General features: G+C 39.2%; 1 protein-coding gene across 7 annotated transcripts in view; it reads right to left on the reverse strand.

The window, feature by feature from the left end:
- The window catches only part of COG5 (component of oligomeric golgi complex 5), a 482,330-nt gene that overhangs the window by 65,596 nt on the left and 392,342 nt on the right, over positions 1-24,392 (reverse strand). For all 7 annotated transcript variants that reach the window (XM_050925473.1, XM_050925465.1, XM_050925485.1 and 4 more), the window contains 4 exons: positions 16,854-16,935; positions 13,983-14,187; positions 11,347-11,508; positions 9,594-9,693 (listed from right to left, as the gene is read on the reverse strand). In XM_050925473.1, coding sequence (XP_050781430.1) covers positions 9,594-9,693; positions 11,347-11,508; positions 13,983-14,187; positions 16,854-16,935 — 549 coding nt within the window. The remainder of the gene's footprint in view (positions 1-9,593; positions 9,694-11,346; positions 11,509-13,982; positions 14,188-16,853; positions 16,936-24,392) is intronic.

Genomic DNA, 24,392 nt, shown 5'->3' on the forward strand with positions numbered 1-24,392 from the left:
TGCCTGGAACTGTCAGACAAATCTCATTGTTGGAAGATGTCCTGAATAATGATTCATCCTTAAACTGAAAAAGCACGATTCCATTCAATTCAATACCACACAATACAAGGCATGGTTTAAACTTTCATAAGACCACATAATAAAAGTGACAACCAGAAATTTATCTTATGTCATTATGTTAAGGGTCTAGCAATATTTCCATTACAAATAAAATCTTTGATGGGCTCATAAATTTGCTCCAGCTAAAGGGCCATTCTAAAACCAATAATTTTTCTGATACCATGGATCTTCACTTTTTGTACAGAAAGATATTACCGTATATTATTATTGCATTGCTTAAATGTTCCTTTGCTTAAACTTATGAATAAGTACTGATAGCTTAAACTGGTTATCAGCAAAAACATGGATTCTATAAATGCTCCACAACTCAACTGAAGTATGAAGAAGTAATGAATGTGCCTTGCAAGTATCATCACATTCTGATGACACCTAGGAAACAACAGCATTTTTCATACAGGATCAAACTTATCTGCTCCCACCTGAATCAACAGAAAAACATTCCGGATCAAAAAAAAAAAAGGCCAGTGTCTATTAATAGAACAACCTATGCACATACACTGAAATCTTACAGACTACCCTATGGGTACTTAATGTTAATTATTATAGGCCTATTTCAAGCCACATCTGCATTCTAGGAAGTCAGGAAATCAGCACAGTACAGATAAATGCATAAAAGATAAAAACATCATAAAACAATAAGTGAACTGAAATACATCCAATAGTTCAAAATTTTAAAGGGACCTCCACCTACAGTTTCACAACTGGAAATGGGCACAAAAGGAACGATTGGATAGTTATGTGTCCATTACATCATTAGCACTCTCACATTTGTGCCCACAAATGTTTGTTAATGTAAAATTCCAGGTGCAAAATCAAAGACCATTTTTAAAAACACAGATGCAATGTTTATGCAAAGTTGATGTTCTAGTAACCTCTGTAACTGCATCAAGATGTGAATAACCCAGGGTAGAGAGGGCCTTACCAAACCCTTTGCTTTTCTTTAGACTTGTGGTTGAATGACACTGGTGGGGACTGATCATCTGGCACAAGGAGGCCTCTGAACCTTCTGCCACCTATGAAAGGATGCTCTAGGCTGGCCTCCAACCAGCCCCAATGCATATAAGAGGTTTGGTAATAGGCCAAGGATGTGTTCTGAGATCCACAGCTGCAGTGTCTCTAAAACCCCAATGAAGAGGCTGTGAAGCTGATGGGCTGAATGAGCAAGAACTCTTTTGCCAATCCAAGCTATATCTCCACTAGAGGTATTTGCTGGCATAACTATACTGCTAACCCCTTGCTAGTGTGGACAAGGCCTTAGACTTTTTTTCATTTCCCAAAGGAGAAAACGGAATTGTGGTCCCCCTACAACAACATTTTTCAGTTTCACTAGTCTTGTTAGTTTTTTTTTCCCCCTCAAACTGTTTGACAGAAAAGAGGTAAGTAACAGGGAATATCTATTAAGCTATCAGAGGGGTAGCTGTGTTAGTCTGGATCTGTAACAGGAGCAAAGAATCCTGTGGCACCTTATGGACTAACAGACGTATTGGAGCATGAGCTTTCGTGGGTAAATACTCATTTCGTCGGATGCATGTGACATGCATCCGACGAAGTGGGTATTCACCCACGAAAGCTCATGCTCCATATGTCTGTTTGTCCATAAGGTGCCATAGGACTCTTTGCTGCTTCTATTAAGCTAGACACTTTCTGTCCTATATCTTCCTAAGCAGCAAAATCCTGACTGAATTCAGAGTTAAGGGTTCAAAAAAGCTCTTATTTCCAAATACCCTGTTTTCTAAGAAGCTACATAACTGAATAGTCGGAAAGTCAATCACTTGCACCAGGGTGTTTTTTATTCTCAACATTTTCTTTTTAAAAATCACACTTTCCTTTTACATTTTTGCTCTCCTTAATAATCTTAGTGGCTGAGCCACAATCTTCCATTACAAACTCTTGGTCAGTCACGATTCTTTCATCATTGTACATTCTGTATGAATACTTCTTGCATTCTGGGCTGTGAACAAAATAATCCACTGCACACATTTACCTCTTCATTCCCTTGATTCAACATGTCACACACTTTTTGCTTTATAAATGACACTGTGAAATTCCATTTAAAGATGGTGTAGCTTTCTCAGTTCAGAGTTTAAGCTGAAGTAATTGTTATTTTTGCATTCCACATTGGCTTTTTAGCATTTTCTTCCCTCAATCTCTTCTATGAAATGATACTTACATAATAAGTAAAAGCAGTGATAATTCTAGATTGCATTTAAAAAATTAAAACAAAGAGGAATAACAGAAGCCATTTTATTGGCTCTCACCCTCCCTGGAAGATCAATGAAGCCATAATTACCAAAGAATGAGAACTTTCTAAACTACATTAACCACAGGCATATGCCACACCTTGTGACTACCAACTATTTGACTCAAGGTAAACTGAAAAAATACTCAAGACTGAGATGAAGAATAAGATGCTATTTATCACAAGTTTCTGACAATGGATGGATGGATATGCGGGAAGGTGGCTTTTATACTGATGCTCAGTAATTACTTTCTGGTTTTTTGACCATACTTTGAGACAAGATCAGCTTTTTTGCAGTAAATTTAAAACACGGGAAGATATTTTCTGGAGATGTATAAAAATGTCCATAGCCTCCTCAAGCTTAAAGGAAGAAAATAATTTGTTACGACTGGTTCTGAATGCTGGCCAGTAGATCAAAGACATTTAAGAACCAAGTGTTAATGCTGCATACCTGTAAAAAATGGGAAATTGAAAACAAATAGTTGTTACTAGCAGCAAGGGCTTAATAAGTGGCAACAATATTAAAGACCACATTTGTAGTTCGGGGCATTACCTAAGGGAAATACAGAGCTTTTCACCTGCCCATCAAGTTCAAATATAGCCCAAGTCTGTAGCCTCCGTTAGATAAAACGATTCTCTCAGTTTTGTTCCTAATAGACAGAAATCCACTTAGTAAAACCACTACAGTGTGTTTCTCAAACTGGCAATCTTATTGGCAGCCTCAGTAAGGAGACCAGTGACAGAATGACTTTGAGACAAGATACACTCACTCCAAGAGCTGGTCTCTCTGGAGCAATATTGAAAATATACTGAGCCATACCTGTTCTGCAGGTAAATGAAGACTTCATTCAAGAATGGTAATTGTGAAATTGACTTTGAATTATACATTCTTGTTAATTTTAAAGAATGTATTTGGTATTGAGATACTACAGTGATTGGTACTCTATAAATACCTTAAATGATAGGCAGATAGCTGAGGATTATCTATACATCTGCATATTAAACTCACTAAAAATAGGACATTAAATTAAAGGAGGCATTAGGGTGCACTAGCATCCAATGCTATGTCAACCATATTGGCATAAAAATGTATTGGATTAAGGAAACCAATGGAACAGACTTACTATTCAAGGTACCCATGCTATCAATCCAACAAGATTTTGCGTTTCCAAGTACTCACCTACACCCCCGAGCGTATAACCTGTGCTCTTTCTTAGGTCTCAACTATGCAATGGTGTTAGATAAGTTGGCTGAAAACTGTCACTTATGACTGACATGGGCTACAGAAGGAAAGTTACATGTAGGGAACATACCTCTAAAATATCCCTCATTTTGAGTAATGTTGCTTTTAGTTCCAATACTATATATGTTCCACAGAAACTTGGTATGTCCCTCACATTTACCATTTACACCAGAAATAAAGAACTACTGAACTGAGGTTACAGAAAGAATTTTATACTGAAGAATAGAATCCTGCAGCATTTCAGGTTTCCCACATGAATAATTTGTTTGTGCTCCGCATTCTGCGCCTTTCTTTGACACATATTGTGTCCCACATTTGGGCATTGGCTACGATAGCAAGTGAAGTCCTGAAGCAAGTGAAACAGTCACAAGGTTTTACTGCTTCACAGATTCTTAACTAACAGAGTTAAAAGACATGCACTAACATCAGAGCAACAGTGCAGAACAGTTTTATTGCACAGCCTTGCCATAGACAAGACAGACACATTTTGCCAATCCAAGATGTGTATGAGAAATTAGATCCTGCAGAAGTTGATAGCATAATTCTCTCCACCTGCCAAGAAAATCAAGTGGGTGAGTTGATTTTTACAACTCTGCCTCTGCATATTATTCTATTTGTTTGTTCATTGGTCAAAAGACAGCAGGCCAATTTGTACCTGACAGTTAAGTCTTGTGCGGGGGGGAAGGCAGCAAGCCAGAGCCTCCATAGCATTGACAACAAGATACAAGGGGTAGCAGTGGGATTCTGATTTAAATTAATACCAGTGTCTGACAGGTTGATTGTGACTGGGGGCAGGGGAGAGGGGGATTGAAAGAGGTCCCTGGGTTCAAAAAGCATGAGAACCACATCTTCTCTAGGCAACTAAATTTTTATGCTCACAGTACAACACATTTTATCTATGTGCAATGGGTGGGTGTGTTAGTGTATTTTAATCCACCCACATGCACAGCTGAGCAGAAATAGCACCAAAGTAAAAGAACATACAGTACTTACATTACCACTCAAACACTGTGAGCTAACTGAAATCATCACTCAAAATGAAGAAAGAATGAAAAAAAAAATCTATAAATATTCTAGGCAACAATCCTGCACTGGGAAGGGGATAGACAAGATAACCCAACAGGTCTTTTCAATCTAATTTCTATAAAAATCTTTGGATCTTGAAATTTACTTTTCTGCATTATCTAACACGTATACTGACAATGGTATGAATTTAGACCAGGGTTTCCCAAATGTACAAAGCTTTTGTCCTTTTCAGGGACAAATGTTTCACGACTCTCTCTGCCCAAGACCTGCAGTTGAAACCATGAACCCAAGAAACATGTCTAACTGCAATCAGACCAAAACACATAATTATGTTACCAAAAAGGAACTTTAATTATAAAGGAATTGCAACATTTTAAATACATTCAAAATTCAGTGCAGTAGATAAGCCAACTTGTTGGTGAAAATTGTGCCCTGGGAGGTTGAACCGGGGAAATACTTTTGCTTCACTTTCAATCAACAGGTGATTGTGACACTTTTATTTTTTCACAACCAGCAAAGAGAAACCTGACTTTCAGATAGGGTGACCAGATGTCCCGATTTTATAGGGACATTCCTGATTTTGGGGTCTTTTTCTTATATAGACTCCTATTATCCTCCATCCTCTGTCCAGATTTTTCACATTTGCTGTCTGGTCACCCTACCTGCAGAGATTTAAGGACAAAGTCAGATGAGAACTTTCAAGGTGTCTGCTCCTAAAGCTGGGTTTTCCTCTTCCTTCAGAGAGAGCCAAAAGTTAAGTTCCTGGCTAGGGAATGTCATGGTAGGGACATGTTGCTGAAGAGGCCTGTCACTGTGTCTTAGAAAAGTGCAGTTATTGCTGCCAACTCTATGGCATCTTATGAAGAGGTTGGTGAGTCACCTCTTTCCTCTCTGCAGGTCTGCAAGAAGTAATTCCATAGGTGTTTCTGAAATTCGCTGTGATACAGATTTATGAGTCCCTGATGGTTGCTAACCAGCTCTTCAGTTCCTTGAAGTCTAAAACAACAGGAAATGACTAAAAGTTTCCTCTCTGTGCTCAGGAAATATAACTACCGCTTTTCTGATTAACTTTCCTACTCTACTGTGCACAGACAGGAAATTCCTATTTCCAGCTCTAGAGAGAAGAGTTCAGATCATTTTAGTACCCAATAATGTCTGCCAGGCTGACTAAGTGTACCGCCCAACATGAATTATCAAAGGTATTAGCAAGTGAAGATGGATGATCACTCTGGGAATCTGTACTTCTGCTCTTAATTCAGAGTCAATTAATTAATCTGTACTTCTGCTCTTAATTCATGTGAGACATCTCACAAAGAATTGTTCATGAAGGAAACCCACGTCAACAAAGAACAATGCAAAGAGTAAAGAATTTAGTGAAGTTCACTCCTTTAATTGCTTCACGAAGGACCCAGTAGAGCACTGGTGCCCCCACCTTATTACACAGGAGGGCCACATAAATCTAAGCACAACATTGTGTGGGTCAAACAGATTCTACATATTTTAATAAGATTTAAAGTCACCTGAATCTATTTATATTTTAAGTTCAGCTTGTTCGTATGCATTTAGCTAAGTTGCTTTTATGTACAATATTGTCTGTTTACATACGTGTGTAAACTAAAATGATATAAACATGACAACAAAATGCTAATGAACTGGCCGTTAGTATAAGGTCACAGGCCTTATGAAATGCTCTGGTGGGCGGTGTACAGCCCGCAGGCCTTAGGTTGGACACTACCATGACAGAGAGTAAGAGAAGCCAGCATGGCCTCTATAAAGAAAAAATCATGCCTCTCTAATCTAATAGCATGCCACTGTAATAGTTAATAAAGGCAAACCAGTTGACAATTTATTTAGTCTTTCAACAAGTCTTTTGCAAAGTCCTTCACAAGAGGCTATAAAAGAAATTAAACAGCCATCTGATGTCATGGATTAGAAATTGGCTATGAAACAGAAAACTAAGAATAAGACTAAAAGGGTCAATTTTCAACATGGCAAAAAGGTAACACTGGGAGCTCAAAGGTTCTATACTAGATTCATGCTAGGTACTGTTTCATATATTTATTAATGATCTGGAAAAGAGTGATAGCAGACAAAATTTTTTAGGTTAATCAAAATTAGATGCTGCTACTATTACTAATAAAAACAGTTAGGAACTTCAGAGAGACAGTGAATGGGCAACACAATGGCAGATGAAATGCAGTATTAACAAATGCATCAAAATCTGAATTAGCTACATGCATTGCTGGTTTCTAAACTAAATGTACAAACTCAAAGCATCAATGAGAGACAGGGTGACCAGATGTCCCAGTTTTATAAAGAGAGTCCGGATATTCAGGGTCTTGTCTTATATAAGTGCCTATTACCCACCCCCCACCATCCCGATTTTTCACATTTGCTAGTGAGAAAGCAGCTTAATTAAAAAAAACTCTGCTCAGTGAGCAGCAGTTGTGTTAAAAAAGCAAACAAAACATCAGAATGTATAGAGAATGGACAGAAAAACATTACATCTTCACCATGAATATGATATTCAGTTCTGGCCACCTACTTTCTCTCATACCTATAACACCACAAAATCAAGTCAAAATTGAAACAAAATGTTATGATCAATCCAAAACATTTTTTTCCCCTGAATTTTCTTTTGAAGAATTTTGACATTTTGGAGGTTTGTTTCAATTTGGAATGAAACCATATTTCAAAATCTCAAAATCCTTTATAAAACAATTTCCACCCTCCACACAGCTCTAGTTCTAATGCACCTTTGCAAAAGAACAAATTCTCAATAGAACCATCAGAAACACACTTCACACACACTAGAAGCTGTGCAGCACCTCATATAACTCATCAAGTTGAAATGTTAAGTAGTCACTTTTCTTGGGTGACTACTTAGCATCTGTTGCTTTCAGACATTCTCAGCCATAACTTTAGCATGAAGTGAATCAGTGTTATTTGACAGAGGCACTATTTGCCATTTGGTAGCTGCTTCAGATCCTAGAAGTTTTGATAATATGAATATTGAGTAGGTAAAAGTAAAATTTTTCTGTAGTTGTATAGCATACAATTTACAGTGTTGCATGTTTTGTAGAAATACTAGAAAATAGGCCCGACAGACACAAGTATTCTCTCTCACTGCCAGTTTGACTAATTCAGATCTCTTGATTTTTCAGAGTTTGTTCCCTCAAAACTCCTCCGACTGATCTTCTCATGATGAATGCTCAGTTGCAAAATATAGCAACAAAGTTGAAGGCTTCAGGCTCTCTTACCTAGCACTTCAGAACACAGTCTGGTTTCAAACCAATTGATGCAAAGTCATACACTAGCACACTTTTGCATTTTCTTTTTTTCCTTTCTGAGTTGTCTTTGGAACAACACGCTGCTTTACTAGGCACAAAATGATCCATTTTCTGAATAACTCAGCTAGAAATGAGCTCCAACGAAGACTGGGTGGTGTGAAATATTGTCAGGGGAGGCACAGTGCCCATTTGCAGCTGACATGTCTGGGTGTGCAGATCAGTGACGTGGGCATAGGTATTTTGTGTTGTACATAGAATCATAGAATATTAGGATTGGAAGAGAACTCAGGAGGTCATCTAGTCCAATCCCCTGCTCAAAGCAGGACCAACATCAACTATATCAGTAAGTGATATTGTTAATATGGCTTGTGCTGTATTGTAACAGGTAAATCCAGGCACACATACAAAGGTATAAGTTTGCTGTTTTATTCGCAGAGGCTATAGCAACGTACTTCTTGCACTAATATGCACTGACAGTCTAGCTGGAGTTATAAAATCAGAACATAGTGGCTTTAAAGGGAGGCCCCATTATAGGGCTTTATGTTGTGTATCAATTTAAAAAATCATTTAAGTGTATTAATTATTTTCAAAATGTTAGATTTTCTGTATGACCTGTCATGGACCTCTCCCCTACCATACCTCTTCACTCTCCTTGAGGTTGCCCAGCCCACATTCTGGGAAACCCTGGTGTAAAGCAATGAGTAGAAATGGTCACTTCGCAACCAAAATATTTACCAATGCTTTTCAACTTTTTACAGCCCATTCAAGTACAGGACATGCCTGAAAGGTAAACAGAACCCCAATGGCAGAGCTATTTTATAGTAAATTGCTGTGTAACAGTATCAGCAGGCATCCACCACCGAGTTTCTATCACTGAATGAACATTATAGTGCAGTACTTGAATTTCAATGAAATCTGATCCTGCCTTCAGAACTACAGCTGTTTAAAAAAATACCTTACTAACACATGTAAGTAACCAAAACAGCCACTTACATTGTGTATAAAAGGTTTTCCTATTGCAGGAAGAAGGTTTTTTTTTCAATTTAAACTGATGTTTGCAACAAAAGTATGAAAACACTGAAATCAGAACTCATGGGAAAATTGTACATATATTTAAAAAAGCAAAATGGTTCCTATTGCAATTCCAATCACTGTACTTCCAGATGTTGGTTTCTTGCTGCTCTACGGTTCTGTTCAATTTCACACTAGGTAGAAGTGCATGGTAAATGGTCAGGAATGTGTGACATGACAGCAAACAAGCCCAAAACTGAGCACCATTTAAATGCACATTTGTGAAAAATATGCCTGAATTTTGATCCAAATAAGGGTCCCAAACTGAAAACTTTATTTGCATGTACTAGGATTTTAATACAACAAATAGAAGTATTATATAACAGACAGACCATCAAGTGTTAGTAGCGATTACACTAAATTTTAATTATTTTAATTCCATTGCAAAACAACTAAACTCCTGATATCTCAGTTTATGGTCAACAGGGCAAGTTCTGCTTTGACTTACACACATACAACTCCCACAGCAGTCAACGGGTCTGCGTGGGTGTAACCAAGAGCAGAAATTAACTCAAAATGCATTCAATACAATGGAAAGTGTAGACAAAAAGAAAACATTCTATCTTTTAAAACATCATTATTTAGAAATTGAAAAATGACTCACAAGCTGCTCCGACTTTACACCATATAATTGTATGGTCTTTGCCACGTTTTTTGAAACAGCTAAACTGAGGTTTGGGTCCACAGCAGCCACATTTAGCTCGCTAGAAACAAAGATGATAGATATTAATTTAAACGAAATAGTCCAAATTGTAACAAATTAACTATTAATAACTAGTAACATGGCATGTCAACTTGGAGGAGAATAGTATATACAACCAAAATTCTATGAGGCACAATGGTCCAATTTACAATTTAAACAAGTCCATTCAGGAATTTTATGAGGTGAGTGTTCTAAGAAAGACCTCACAGTGAATAAACTTGGTACTGCAGCGTGTATGCTAAAATCATACTATTCCCCTTGGGTTCAAAGTATTGACTTCAATGCATTACTTGGCAAGCAGAATTTGGTAGAGGCAAGCACAGAGCCATTCACCGATGAGGCTAGGGAATAAACTATGCAGAGATTCCAAGGTGGGGTCTTTGTTTGTCACAACTAATAGGCTTTATTGTAAGCACAATATGCAGTACAAGGGACCCCAAAATAGATGGAAGGCAACAAACTGAAGAAAACAAGAAGAAATTATGGTCCAAATCACTCCCTGGGGAATCCCTGGCAGGAGGATGAGCGCTGACTCCTTAGCACTATTTCCCTCACGCTCCCAGAACCCCACAGACATCCATCTGCTAGGGCTCCATCTACAAGGAGCTCTGCAGAAATTTTTGGGGAAGGATAGAGATAGCTATCCAAGCAGCATTATCCCCCTATGGGTCATGCTGCCAGAGGTAATCCTCCAAGCATTGAGGAAGATGTGAGGATTCACAGAATTGGGAAGTCTCACTCTTAGAGAACTTCACAGGGCCCTTTACTTCACTAGCTAGACAACTCAGTTTTCCTGCCCTCTGTGAAGTTCCCCTACTTCCTCTGTAAGATGGGGCATTAGGGCCCATAAATATGTGCCATACAGTCCAAACCAGTGATACTGAGTCAGAGGCTCTTTGCAGCACATTATATTAAAACACTGTGGTTTACTGTGGCTCTTTTGGGTAATGTTGATTGCTAATTTGGCTCCTGAACTACTGAAGTCTGAGTATGACTGTTCCAAACCCTAAAATGAGATGAGCACTTGTAATTCCCACTGAAGTCAATAAGAGCTTTAAGAGTTCAACATTTTTCACAATATTAACACTCTAGTAAATTACATAGAATGCTACGTATTCATGCTAGTGTTTGGACCAGTCCTTGCTAAACAGACTAAAACACTGAAATCAGGGATTAATTAAAATGTTCCATTTGCGATTTAAACACTTCAGTTTACTTTTTCTAACTGGGATACTCCTCTTCATCTACTATTCTTCTTATTTCATTCTTTATGCAACAGACTGTTTTAATCAGAGATTTAGTTTATAGCCAAGCAAATATTATCTTCCCTTTGATACATTCAGAATAATTTAGTGGTAACACATTTACACTAGATTTAAAAAGTCTCTTTTTTATTGTATTTTAAGCACAATCATATGAGTAAAATTATTTATGTGCACGCTTGCAGAGAGCAGACCCCATATGAAAATTTCAGAATTACTCCTGCATGACAAAATTCAGCAGATGAACCCTGATTTAATTTTAGTGCTAATAACTTCTATAATTAAAAGGGAATCAAATATTTACTGTTAATGAAGTTTCATTTCCAAAATTTTAATACAGAAAATAAAGACATGGTGCAGATTACATGTTGCAATATATTATGACCACTTACCTTGCTATAGTTTTAATGATGCTGTCAAGTTCATCAGTGGAAGGAGGATTCCGACCCCCAGGGGGAAATACAAGGTTGATGGGGTCAAAGAGTCGAGATAATGACTTTGACAAATAAGCAGCTTCATAAGGTTGCAATGAGTCTTTCAAGGCTTTTTCTGAACTGTGGGCATAAAAACAACATCATCATTTTCTGAAGTTGAATTATATAGTAGCAAGTTGAGCCTGGGACTCCTCTGGAACTTATAAACTCTCCAAGAGCCAGAGCTATATGTAATGCCCAGGAGATATTTTTTTCCATTGAAGTAAATAACTGTTCAGTTAGCCTCCCTACATATTTCAACACAGCTCTGTGCACTAGCTCCCCCTGAGGCCTGTTGTATGAAACAGCTTTGGTGTACCTAAACTAAGTTATTCTTGAGATATACAACATTAGGAAAGTGTTCCAAAAGTGGGATCAGACCCTTTTTTGACATCACATATCTCATAATAGATGTCCAGAGCCCCACCCAGAATATGCTAAAAAATTCTCCTCTGACATGGACCTACCTGTATAAAACACCAGGGAGAAAGGACCATTTTTGTGCTGGCTTCAATATTTAATTTTAAACTATGTTTAATATACTTCCATCATTACAATTCCTGTTCATGAAAATGATTCAATAGTAGCTACTATGTCAACTCAACCAGTGGAATTATGATTTTTATATTTAGGAACGATAGGATAAATGTGTAGGGTGGGATTTTCAAAAGGGCTTAGCATTGACCTTACTTGCTTTCACTAAAGTCAATGGTAAAACTCCTATTGAAATCAATTGGAGTACAGTTATGCCCATGCACAGCACTTTTAAAAATCTCGTCCTACATATTTATCCTATTGCTTATAAGTCATAATAGATTTATTCACTGTCAAACCTAATCTTCTCCATATTTAACATGTAAATCATATACATTCTAGGATGTAAAACAGATATGGTAAGAATAATCAGGAACTGAGTATCTACCACTCTGTAGTGATTGTGGTACCACAAAATACAGGGAGACACTACAGCAGAGGTCAGCAACCTTTCAGAAGTGGTGTGCCGAGTCTTCATTTATTCACTCTAATTTAAGGTTTCACGTGCCGGTAATACATTTTAACGTTTTTATAAGGTCTCTTTCTATAAGTCTATATTATATAACTAAACTACTGTATGTAAAGTAAACGAGGTTTTCCAAATGTTTAAAAAGCGTCATTTAAAATTAAATTAAAATGCTGATCTTACACTGCCAGCCTGCTCAACTCGCTGCCAGCCTGGGGTTCTGTTCACCTAGGCCAGAAGCAGGCTGAGCAGGGCTTGCAGCTGGGACCCCAGACCGGGATGGGGAGGTTTCAGGGTTCAGGGCAGAGGGCTGGGGTGGGGTGGGGGTGTAGAGCAGAAGGCTGAGTGTGTGGGGGGGGTTCAAGGGTCAGGGCAAAGGGCTCGGTGTATGTGAGGGTGCACGGCAGAAGGTAGGGGGGTTCAGGGCAAAGGGATGGGGCTGTGGGGATGCAGGGCAGAAGGCTGGGTGTGGGGGGGGTCAGGGCAGAGGGCTGGGGATGTGGGGGTTGTAGGACAGAAGACTGAGTGTGTGTGGGGGGTCAGGGCAGAGGGCTGGGGTGCTCGGCTCATAGGGGTGCTCTCATCCCCCTGCGCTGAGGGCTGGAAGGAATATGCCCTGTTCCACCCCCTTCCCCAAGGCTCCGTCCCTACCTCTCTCTGGCTCCTCTAGGGAACTGCCTGCACACTGTTGCTCTTCCCCCCCGTCCCCTCGCTAGGGCCATCAGCTGATTGGTGCAGGGAAGGAGAGGGGGCGGGGCAGGAAAGCACCACGCTGGGGGAAGAAGCAGGGGAGAGGGAAGCTTGGTTGCCGCAGAACCAAGCTTCTGCCTCCTGCCCCTGCAGGGGAGAGCAGTGGGCAGGGGGATGAGTAGGGCTGGGGGCCAGGACTGCTGCAGGCGGCTGCGTGCCGCTCAAAATCGGCTCGCATGCCATGTTTGGCACACGTGCCGCAGGTTGCCAACGCCTGCACTACAGTAATTGCATTTGCACCAGATAGACAAATGGTGACTTTTAATAATTCCTATTTAATCTGTCTATAGCTATACACAGATGTAAAGACAAAACTAGCTACAAAGCACTGACACAGATCAAAAACATGAATCTTAATGTGGCTTCATTTTATTTAAAACACACATACACCCCAGCCGATAGAAAGACTGCTGAAAAAGCCCTTAAAATTCTAGCTCTCCTGCAAGGGATTTCCTGCTTTGTGAAGCTGAAAAACCTCTGAGTTCTTGTCTAAAAAAACTCCCCTGTTGCAGAATGGGTGCCAGCAAAGTGCATTAGAGGAGTGTGGTTGGTAAAATACTGTAACGTGTTGCACTCTAACTGCCCCAAATCGACTCTGCTGGCGCACTCTAAAAGGTGCCTAGTTTATGTGCACAAACCAGGCACGTTTTAGAGCATGCCAGCATAGGACAGTTAGAGCACAATACATTAGAACACTTTACAAATCACACACCTCCAGTGTGTTTTGCTGCACCATGCAGAAAGGCCTATGGCTCTAGGCTTGTATAGTTATCTTGTCGGATACAGCAGTTTGTGCTAAACATACTCATAATCCTGTTTCTTTTGCATGAAAATGTCATGTGTATCTTCTTCCATCTGTTGCAGTTCAGCAAAGAGATCTGTATTTCCACTTGCATTAAAATTTCTTTGAATATTTTGACTATATTGTTGTAGGCGCTTCCACAAGTCATTATAAAGTCTCAGTAATTTAGGGTATTCTCCTTCAAAAGCTTGCTTCAAAAACACAGAAGCTGTAAAACAAAACAATAAACAGCATTCATTATGATCTTTCAAACTAGCCTCTTCGATAAAAATAAATAACATGGATCTTAGCACTTAAATCAGTACATTCCTATACAATAAAACTGAAGTACTACTATATCTACAACTAATATCACTGTTGTAAAAACTATCACAGTATATGCAGGTGACAAATATAAGTGTCTAAAACACTGTAATGCATCCCTCCACAATCTGAACCTTGAACATAAAAATCTTGCCTTGTACAATAACCATCCCCGCTAGGTTATACAGCATTTCAGGACCAAATTATTATTTTATTACTGTTACTATTTATCAAGCACAACAGTGTGCTTGGTTTCATATATCTAAAGCATTTTTCAACGATAGTTTTGCAATGGAAAAATCTATACTTTTGTTTCATTTTCAAGGCACATAGTTAAGGGACACAGATAACTCGAAGTAGGCCCAAATCTTTAAAAAACCTTAAAGTTATTGTTACAATCTGGTGGGAGAAGCCCTTCTGATATAAATATCTGAAGTGTTCTGCTTTTACACATGCTACCTTTTTTTTTTTTTTTTTTAAAGAAGACTAAAAAACAACTGCATGTTTGTCAAATGAAGAATTATAACACGAACTGAGAAAGCAGTGTTATTTTCAGCCCTGGAAATCATGCCACAAAAAGTGGAAAGTGAAACAAATTTAGAATGGTTTAAAAAAGGTTGACAATATGTGTGCTCTGACACCACCTGACTTTAGGGATTCCACCATCATGTTTTAGGTGAGTAGAAAATTGGCCCTTTAATATGGTGGCCTTCAGGGTCTGAACATATGCTTCAGTTCATCCATTTGCACCTTTACACTTCACCATCTGAACCATTCTTTTTACTCATATGAATTTTTCATTTTGACCATTGTAAGGTCCATATTTTTTATTTCCATAGTAATTACATATTTCATTGTGGCAAGCTGATGTCTGTAATCGTATTTCCCCACAGCACAAAAACAGATGTGGACTGTTATTCTTTTATTGTTTATACTTTGTCACACATTTATTTTCTTCTCTACACCTAATGGCCCAGTCTTGCTACCACTGATGCAAACATGAATTTTATGATTTATGTCAGTGGGAACAAGATCTAGCCCCTACTCTACACATACAAGTTACTAAACGTCTCCTATCCCTGGGGGCAGAAGTCAAGAAATTTCTTTGGCCTTGGTTTCCCCTAAAAATGAATGGGTTTTTTGCTCTCTCATTTTATTTCACATGCTGCTTTAAAAGCCATTCTTCCTTTTAAAAACACTTTGGTGAAAAGTGCTTCTGCCTTTAGTTTAAAAAAAATATTCCAGACGTTTAGAGTTCTTTGCACTTTTCAATGTTAAATATGCAGTTTTCTGTAAACAAAAATATTTAAAAAAACCAAAATTGACTACATACTGCATGCATTATTGCCTGAAAACTCACATATACTGAAAAAAACAAAATAGCATTTGCAGCATAAACATCCTGCTTTCACCAAGCTTTTATTTAAAAATAATTCTAACGAGTATAAGTAGCAAAACAGTGGTGTTTTGATTAATAACTCTGTTCTAAATTGCTGACAGGACAGAAAAGTTACCTCAATGTTGAAATAAAAATTGTGCCTCGTTGTCACCATTTTACAGTCTTAGGCCATACCTTGCAAACACTTATGCACATGCTTAAGTTTAAGCACATGAGACTCCTACATTTGCTGGATCATGTGAACCTAGGTGCCTGTGTTATAGGTAACATATAAGACAATCTATAAAACAAAACAGTTTTTAATATAGTTGAATAAATTTCCTTCTGGAATCACCTAGTTACTTAGCAACTCCTGAACAGAAACCAAGCAGCTACTTCCTCAAATTAATAACACTGCTGTAGAATACCATAGGCCCATATTTTTAAAAGGACATCATAACGACTGAGCCCACGGAGATAAGCATATGCATGTTGCACCTCATTCGTATGTACAGTACCAAGATTGGGGATTTTCAAACTTCACATGAGTGTAAAGGGTATTTTTGTGACTGCAACCCCAGTACTTAACTTTGACAATTCAGCCAGTTGCATGCTGCACTGTTATTTACTGGCAACAGTGCTGTCTAAAGTTTATGACTCTTCCTTGATTTAGCATGACATTTGTACAGCATATTTTGCATGTGTATTCAGAATCCGTCACCAAGATTTACAAAAAAAAGCTCAGCTTTGCTTTAGGTGCATAATGCAAGTGGCCAGATTTTCAAGATTGCTCAGCATCCAAGAGCACAATAATAAAATAATTGCTCTTTTAATTAGGTTAATGTTTATGGTTTTGACTGACCTATTCACTTTTGGCCTCTGTAAGTATAATCCATTATTCCACTAATTCCCCCCCCCCCCCCCCAAAAAAAAAGGATATTTTTATATCGGATGATGAATGTTAAATAAAGGAAAGTACATATCTTCCTAAATGCACAATGAAAGTCAGGGGGAAAATGTGATAATCATAAATACATCTATCCTCAGTTAAGAAAATATATGTATGAAGAGTAACAGAAGAAACCACAGCTACAGATCTGATAGCTGGAAATAACAAGCAAAAGTTTATTGAATTGACATATTTTCAGACTAACTCTAGATCACAAATCACACATGTTAAATACAACACTTACAGTCTGTTGCTATCTGAAACTGAGAGGAAAGAGTCTGAGTTACTGCAGTCCAAAATGTGTACAAAATATCTGACTGGCCTTCCTGGGCAGGGGGAAAAAAGAGAAGAAAAGTTCAAAATATGTCATAGGCATAAAAAACTGCATATATTACATCATAGTACATTTGCCAGAAAAAGATTCCCTGACCATCCCAAGTGTTTTAATAAACTTCTTCTTTGTATTTATATTTTAGTACACAATATACAAAAAGCTGCAAAATAGAAATATTATGGTCATCAGTAGGGAGGGGCTAACTAGTGTGAGCAAACAAAAATAAATGCAGCCTTTTCTCTGGGTTTTAGAGGTCTCCTCTCAATGCACTTCTTCCTGGTAATGGGTCTTCCAGGGACAGGGGTGAGGGAGAGGGCAAACAGTCCAGAACCTCCAAAACATTATGGAAATGAGAGAGCTATTCCCCCTCTCTCCTTGTGAAGCAGAGATCTGTCCATACTAAAGCTTCTGAAGTATGATCAGGCTGGTATAATTTCCAAGGGTTCCCATACGACAATTCAAACTAAGAGACTGCAGTGAAACCCACAGATCCCTCACCACCAGGATTTTTTGCCAGGAGGGGACATTGGTGTACCCAGCTACTGCCAGCAAGGCAGACAAGGAGGGGAAGGAGGCATCTGTTCTGAAGGGGTCAATACCTGGAGCTTTGGTGCCAAAGTGTCAGTACCAGGTGATACATGAAGCTCTGAATGAGCTGGTACTGGGACATGGTACCTGGTGTCTGAGTGGGTGCCAGAGTGGGCCACCCTTGTCTATTTTAGAATGAGAGGATTTCTAGATTTTAGAGCTAGAATCTGGCAAAGATGACCTGGAACTGAGGGGAGCAGCACTCCTTTCATCCACTGATCCCAGGCGTTTTATCAGTCACAGAGGAGGATTTCTGAGAGGCGTGACCCTCCGAATTACAAGTGGAAGAACAGACAGGAGCACTTTGTGAGGAAAACAATTCAGGATTTTCAGTCCCAGCCATTCCAGGATCTCTCTAGCAAAGACAACTTCAGATGAGCCTCTTTCACCTTGAGTGTTCTCTTGCAAATGGTGTATCTCTCAGGAACATGCCTTTTACCAAATACCTGGTGTGCCCCATATAAAGGGGCAATAAAGCCTCAAAGGAAGATAGCGTTTAAAACCTGGGGTCCTTTATTCTCCCATAAAGGCTTGACCCAGTATCAGAAAAGTCTCAGAGGAAAAAAAAATATTTAAGGAAAAAAGGAAACACTACGAAAGAAGTGATGAGTGAAGACTAAGGTTATGGCTACATTATATCTTATTTTGGCATAACTTATGTCACGTGGGGGGGGGGGAGATACATAAATCACACCCTGGAGTGATGGAAGTTACACCGACATAAGCATTGTTGTGGACAGCACTAGGTCTGTGGGAGAGCTTCCCCTGCCAACAGAGCTTCTGCCACTCGCGGGGGCTGGAGTAGGCAAGTTGACTGGAGAGCGCTCTCCTGTTGGCTTAGAGTGGCTACATTAGAGAGCTCACAGTGGCAAAGTTGCATTGGTGTAGCTGTGTCACTGTAAACTCTAGTGTAGATGTGCCCTAAATAAGTAACTATCTATAGGTATTCACAACTATTTACATAAAAAAGGGGAATCATACAGTGAGTGAGAAGCTTGGACAGTCCGTAAGGGCTTGTTTGCACTTGACAGTTAATTTGGAGAGGGTCTGAATTTAAAACCAGCTATTCCTGAATAGCTCCATGTAGAGAGAAGCCCTGAGTTCCACTTTGTAGGCACAAGCAGTAAAAAGGAACTGAAGGGTGGATGGGTGACTCCATCCTTTTATGATTGTGGTGGGAGGCATGAGGACACTATAGGTATGTCTACACAGCCAAGAAAAACCCAGGGCTGGCCTATGTCAGTCAACTCAGGCTTGTGTGGCTCAGGATGCGGAACTGTTTCACTGCTGTATAGACTACTGAGCTTGGGCTGGAGTTTGAGATCTGCGACCCTCCTACCTTGCGGGATCATAAAGTCCAGGCTTCAGCCCAAGCCCAGAAGTCTATACAGCAATGAAATAGCTCTGCAGGTCAACCCCCATGAGCCCAAGTTGGCAGGCACGGGCCAGCCATGGGTGTCTAGTTGCTGTGTAGGCATACCCTCAGGGCACATGCATGGCTCCAACAGATACTGCAGGCCTAAAGAATCTGAACTCCACCAAGATTGGAATGTATATAGACAAGCATCTGAAGAAGCAGCTTACAGTTGGGAACACAATTATGTGACTTTTTTTGAAAAAGTAACAACTATGCAACTGCATAATCCCATCATGCAAACACAAGGGGTGCTGATTTATTTATTGTATATAAACTGTTGCAACAATAAATAATACAACAATAGATAAAGATATCACATGCTCTACCTTGCACACCATCTACAGTAACTTTATAATGGACACAATTCTAAAAATCATAAAAAAGTCCCATTTACGTGTTTTTATAATAGAATTAGACAGCATAGTGGAGTTACCATGAGCCTTGAATAAGAGGCTATGCACAGCTGCACTTCTCCAGAATCAGACTCACACATTCAAAATTCAGTTCCTGTTTCCTTTGCGCTCCAGGGAGCAGCGAGATGCTCTTGTCACATACATGACACAGCTTACCTGCTCCTCCATGCCAGCTCACCTGTGTTAGTCCTGCGTAAGTGGGGTGGATTCCAGGGTCTACCCACTCCCAATCCACCTACTTGGGAGAGGGAGTAGCAGCTCTATAATGGTTGCTTCCTCCCCTCTGCACAGACTGGTGATGCAGGTAGCCCACAGAGAGGAATAAGGATGTGCCTTATTTACCCATGTTGCCCAGTGTGGGTCTGTAGTCAGCTCACAATGTAGCATTAAGAAAATAAATTCTTGAACAGACATTCCAATTCTTAGATATGGATATGACTACATTTGGGAGACTTCATTTGTTTTGTCTGTTTTGCTCACCAAGAAGGACTTTATGTATATAAATTAAGCAACTTGCTTGATACTTATGTTTGCATTTTTGTAAAACATTTAGTCCACTTTTCTCTAGCAAGCAAAGGTGACCATTAATATTAAGTAATAATTCAAAGACTGTAACGTATAAAAATGTCTTTGGTGTGTTATAATTTGGTACAAAAGTACAAATGTCAAACTATTTACTTCCTCGTTTCACAGTTTTATATTTACCATATGAAAACTGCTTTAAAATAAATGGTCTTTCACCACCACTTATACAGTAAATGAATTTTAAAATTCTCAATTCTAAATTGGAAAAAGATTGACAATGACGGTTGTTAATTCAATTCTTTGTCTAAGTGAGTAAAAAAATACTTTTAAATGGCTTCTTTTTACCACAGTGACCACCACATAGACTTATAAACTTTAAAGTCAGAAGGGACCATCATCATCTAGTCTGACCTTATGTGTACTACAGTCCACAGACCCTCACCCACCCACTCCTCAATAGACAATCTCTGGGTGAGTTACTGAAGTCCGCAAATCATGATTTAAAGACTAAGTTACAGAGAATCCATCATTTACACTAGTTTAAACCTGCAAGCATGCCCCATGCTGTAGAGGAAGGCTAAACCCCCCAAGTATCCCCGCCAATCTGACGCAGGGAAAAATTCCTTCCTGACCCCAAATATGGCAATTAGTGAGCAAGACCCACCAGCCAGACACTTGGGAAATAATTGTCTGTAGTAACTCAGTGTCTTCCACATCTAGTGTCCCATCACTAGTCATTGGAGATATTTTCTGCTAGTAGTCACAGATCAGTTAGATGCTGTTGTAGGCAATCTCATCATGCCATCTCCTCCATGTACTTATCAAGGTCAGTATCTTTTGTTGGCTTTCTCAGCTGAGGGGCCACAGATTAGAATAACAGAATATCAGGGTTGGAAGGGACCTCAGAAGGTCATCTAGGCCAACACCCCTTGCTCAAAGTAGGACCAATCCCCAGACAGATTTTTACTCCAGATCCCTAAATGGCCCCCTCAAGGACTGAACTCACAAGCCTGGGTTTAGCAGGCCAATGCTCATACCACTGAGCTATCCCTTCCCCTTGTGTAAGACTGGAAAAAGACAAGCCAGTGCAATGTTAGAGGTAGTTCCACAGGATCCAATTGTTGGATTCAGCTTGGTAAATCCTAGGCTGAAATAATGTTTGTTTGTTTGTTTTTTTGGTGCAGTCATTTGCACAACAGTCAATAGTATACCAATCAGGCATGCAGCCACCAGCTTCCATTTCTTCCTGTTGTGTCCCCCTGCTTTACACAGGGGATGTATGGTGCTCATGGAATGAATCATGGCTATGTAGCAAACGAGGTTTTTGCCTAAGATACCAAAATTCAATGGTATCCTATTAAAAATATAGGAAGAGAAACTGAGGAAAAATCTACATAGAGAATCCAAAGGGCATAATACTGTGTCCAAAATTTTACACTGATTTCACACCTACATTTAGAAAAAAACTAGAAATTTATGCCCACTTCAGGACCATTTTAGAACACAAACTTAGCTATAGAGTCACTACCAGGCTTCCATAATCCAGTAGAACCTCAGAGTTACGAACTAACTGGTCAACAACACACCTTCTTTGGAACCGGAAGTATGCAATCTAGCAGCAGAGACCCCCCCACCCCCCCAAAAAAAAGGCAAATACTGTACAGTACAGTGCCGTGTTAAATGTAAAAAACTAAAAAAACTAAAAAAATAAAGGGAAAGTTTAAAAAAAAAGTGTGAGACAAGGTAAGGAAACTGTTTTGTGCTTGTTTCATTTACATTAAGATGGCTAAAAGCAGCATTTTTCTTCTGCATAATAAAGTTCCAAAGCCGTTTTAACTTTTTTTGGGGAAAAAAACAAAGTTTTGTTCAGAGTTACAAATAACCTCCATTCCCGAGATGTTCATAACTCTGAGGTTCTACCATACAAGATATAGCATATCACTACATCCAACACTGAAATGAAATGAAATGAAATACAGCAACTGATTAACAGTACATAGAGAACCATACAACAGTTTATGGCACAAACTAGAGAACAGTGTATCCTACTCAAACTGCAGGGGGTATTGAAGTGGGCAGACAGTAGTTACCAAAACTGGTATCTGGATAAGACATCACAAATACTCTGACTTGTGAAAGAAGTGCCACAAGATCTTCAATGACACAAGCACTCAGAAACCATTTAATTTATTTTTTTTAACCAAAAATCTACCATTTCTTTTCTTACAATATTGTTTTCTTACCTACTTGTTTGTGTCTTACTGCTTTTCTTTTTTAAATGAGTGAAATCAAAGGAAACAAATTAAATTATTAATTCAGTATCTTGGAAAAAGACTATATAATGCAATTATTCAGGTAAGGAGTTAATGGACATGCAACTATTTTTCTAAAAAATAAGTTTCAGAAACAATTTGTCTTAATGCATTTCATTCAGAATGCTGTATTTTTAATCAAAAGTTATTTTCTTTAAAAGAATAAGACACAGTTACGGATCACGGAGACAATTCATATGTATCTTTTAAATAATTATCATTTTTTTAATCTTTTAGAAAGTAACCAACTCCACAAATTGGGCATGACTCAGAAGTGGGAAGGCTTTTTCTAGGCCAGCAACCCTGGGCCCCTTTAAGGATTGCCTCTCCCCACCTTTTTTCATCCCCCTACTTGTGGGCAGTCAATTTCCTCATACGCTGGGTTTGATGAGAGGGGCTCCTTGGCAAAACAAAAGTGTACAATTGGCTCCCACACACCCTGCTGTTGGGAAGAACACCCCCACCCCCACTGCCCCTTGGTAACTGGCATTAAGAGTAGGATTGGGGTTTGGGGCCTTGCTGTGGTCATCATGCTAGTAGCCTTTTTGGACTGGGAAAGACTTTTTCCCTCACTGCTAGATTTGGCTTGGGTGTTGTATGGTTTTCTTCCTTCCTCTCAGCAGCCCAGGCCCCCAGAGGACAGGCTGTAAAATTTGTGTTGTTGCAAATTGGCAGGTGCCCAGAGTAGGTGCTTATTCAATAGAGGGTCTGGTTCCCTGACAAACTAGAATTTTGTCCCTGGCAAACAGGAGAAGAGGTTCCACTCCCAGAGCAGGCACTAGGTTAAATCTGGAGTTTTACTGAAAGTAGTATCCAAACAACCAAACACACACAACTTGAACAAGCCTCACTGCGTCTGAGTCTCTCTGTAACACATGCCAAACTCTCCTGCTGCTGTAACCACACTTGCTCCCCAGTGCTGTCCCTTTTTACCTCATCAACAGATCTTCAATCCTTAAAGGGATAGAGCACTAATAACTATAACCTTGGCATTCCCTTCTCAGTGCTGCAAAGGCATTTCCTAAAAAGGTGAGGAACTGGCTTGTGGCTTCTGACAGGGACAGGAGATAATCCCTTTTCCTCAAACACTCAACCCTTGTACAAGGGGCGGAAGGCAGTGGGGTCCCACCAATGGGATCAGGTTAAAGATGCGGAGAAGTGGGACTAAGGACAGCCCTCCCTCCAGGTGGAATGGATTACAAAGCAGGGATGCCCTGCATGGGATAAATTATTGCCAGAGAGTTTCCCAGATGTGTTACTTAATAAAGTTGTGGCCTAGTTAAACTACACTCCTGGCAACATGTCTTTCTTCCTAGAACATGTGTCAACTTGAACATTGCCAGGCCTGAATTTTACGTACCACTAAGCACACAGTTAAGGTTCTTTTTATACGAGGAAAATAATAGTGCGTGGGAGCAGGGTGGTTCTGATCACATTGTCTATGGAAGACAGAGCTGTGGAGGGAGAAGATATGCAAATAGTTTTGGCTTGGATTGTCCCTCCAAGGTCTATCAAAAACTATTACTCAAGACACATACAGAATCAGCCTCATTAGATTACAAAGCACAACTTCTACAATGAAATGAACTGTCTACAATGTATCATTATAGGTTTTCTAATATAAAATCCATTCCAGAAAACAGATGTTAATATTTTTAATTAATTTATACACTAAAATTTAGAAACCAGCATTCCATTTCTTTCTGTGTTGAAAATGATACATGAGTGGAGAAAGTTAAACTACATACACCAGAAAAAAACCTCTAATGCTTGCTTTGAAATCTAGTCACAGACAGATTAACATCTTGTGATACAATCCCCTGTAGTAGAAGCAGCTGACAAGATGAGTAATGGCCTGCATCCGATTATCTTCAGCTCCGTGGCAATCATTTTCCATCAGTTTCCTGTCTCTTAACCAGCAACCCTGGAAGAAGGTCACCATTCTGTCAACTTCTTTTCTTTGCCCAATGAGTTGGTTTTAAAAATGCAGGGAACATATAAATCTCTGTAAATTAAGAGGTCTGATTACATTACGATTGGCTGGTGTACAACTGGCTTACATGAACACGGCATGATTTGTCAAATTCCTTAAGTAATATAGTCTCCAAGAAGTAAATCATTGCATTTCTGCATATAATACAGTGCAGCTCCCCTTTTCATGCAATCTATTCTTTTCTTCTTACAAAAAGAACTT

The sequence above is a fragment of the Gopherus flavomarginatus genome, chromosome 1, assembly GCF_025201925.1.
Source record: "Gopherus flavomarginatus isolate rGopFla2 chromosome 1, rGopFla2.mat.asm, whole genome shotgun sequence".
NCBI classification, from domain to species: domain Eukaryota; kingdom Metazoa; phylum Chordata; order Testudines; family Testudinidae; genus Gopherus; species Gopherus flavomarginatus.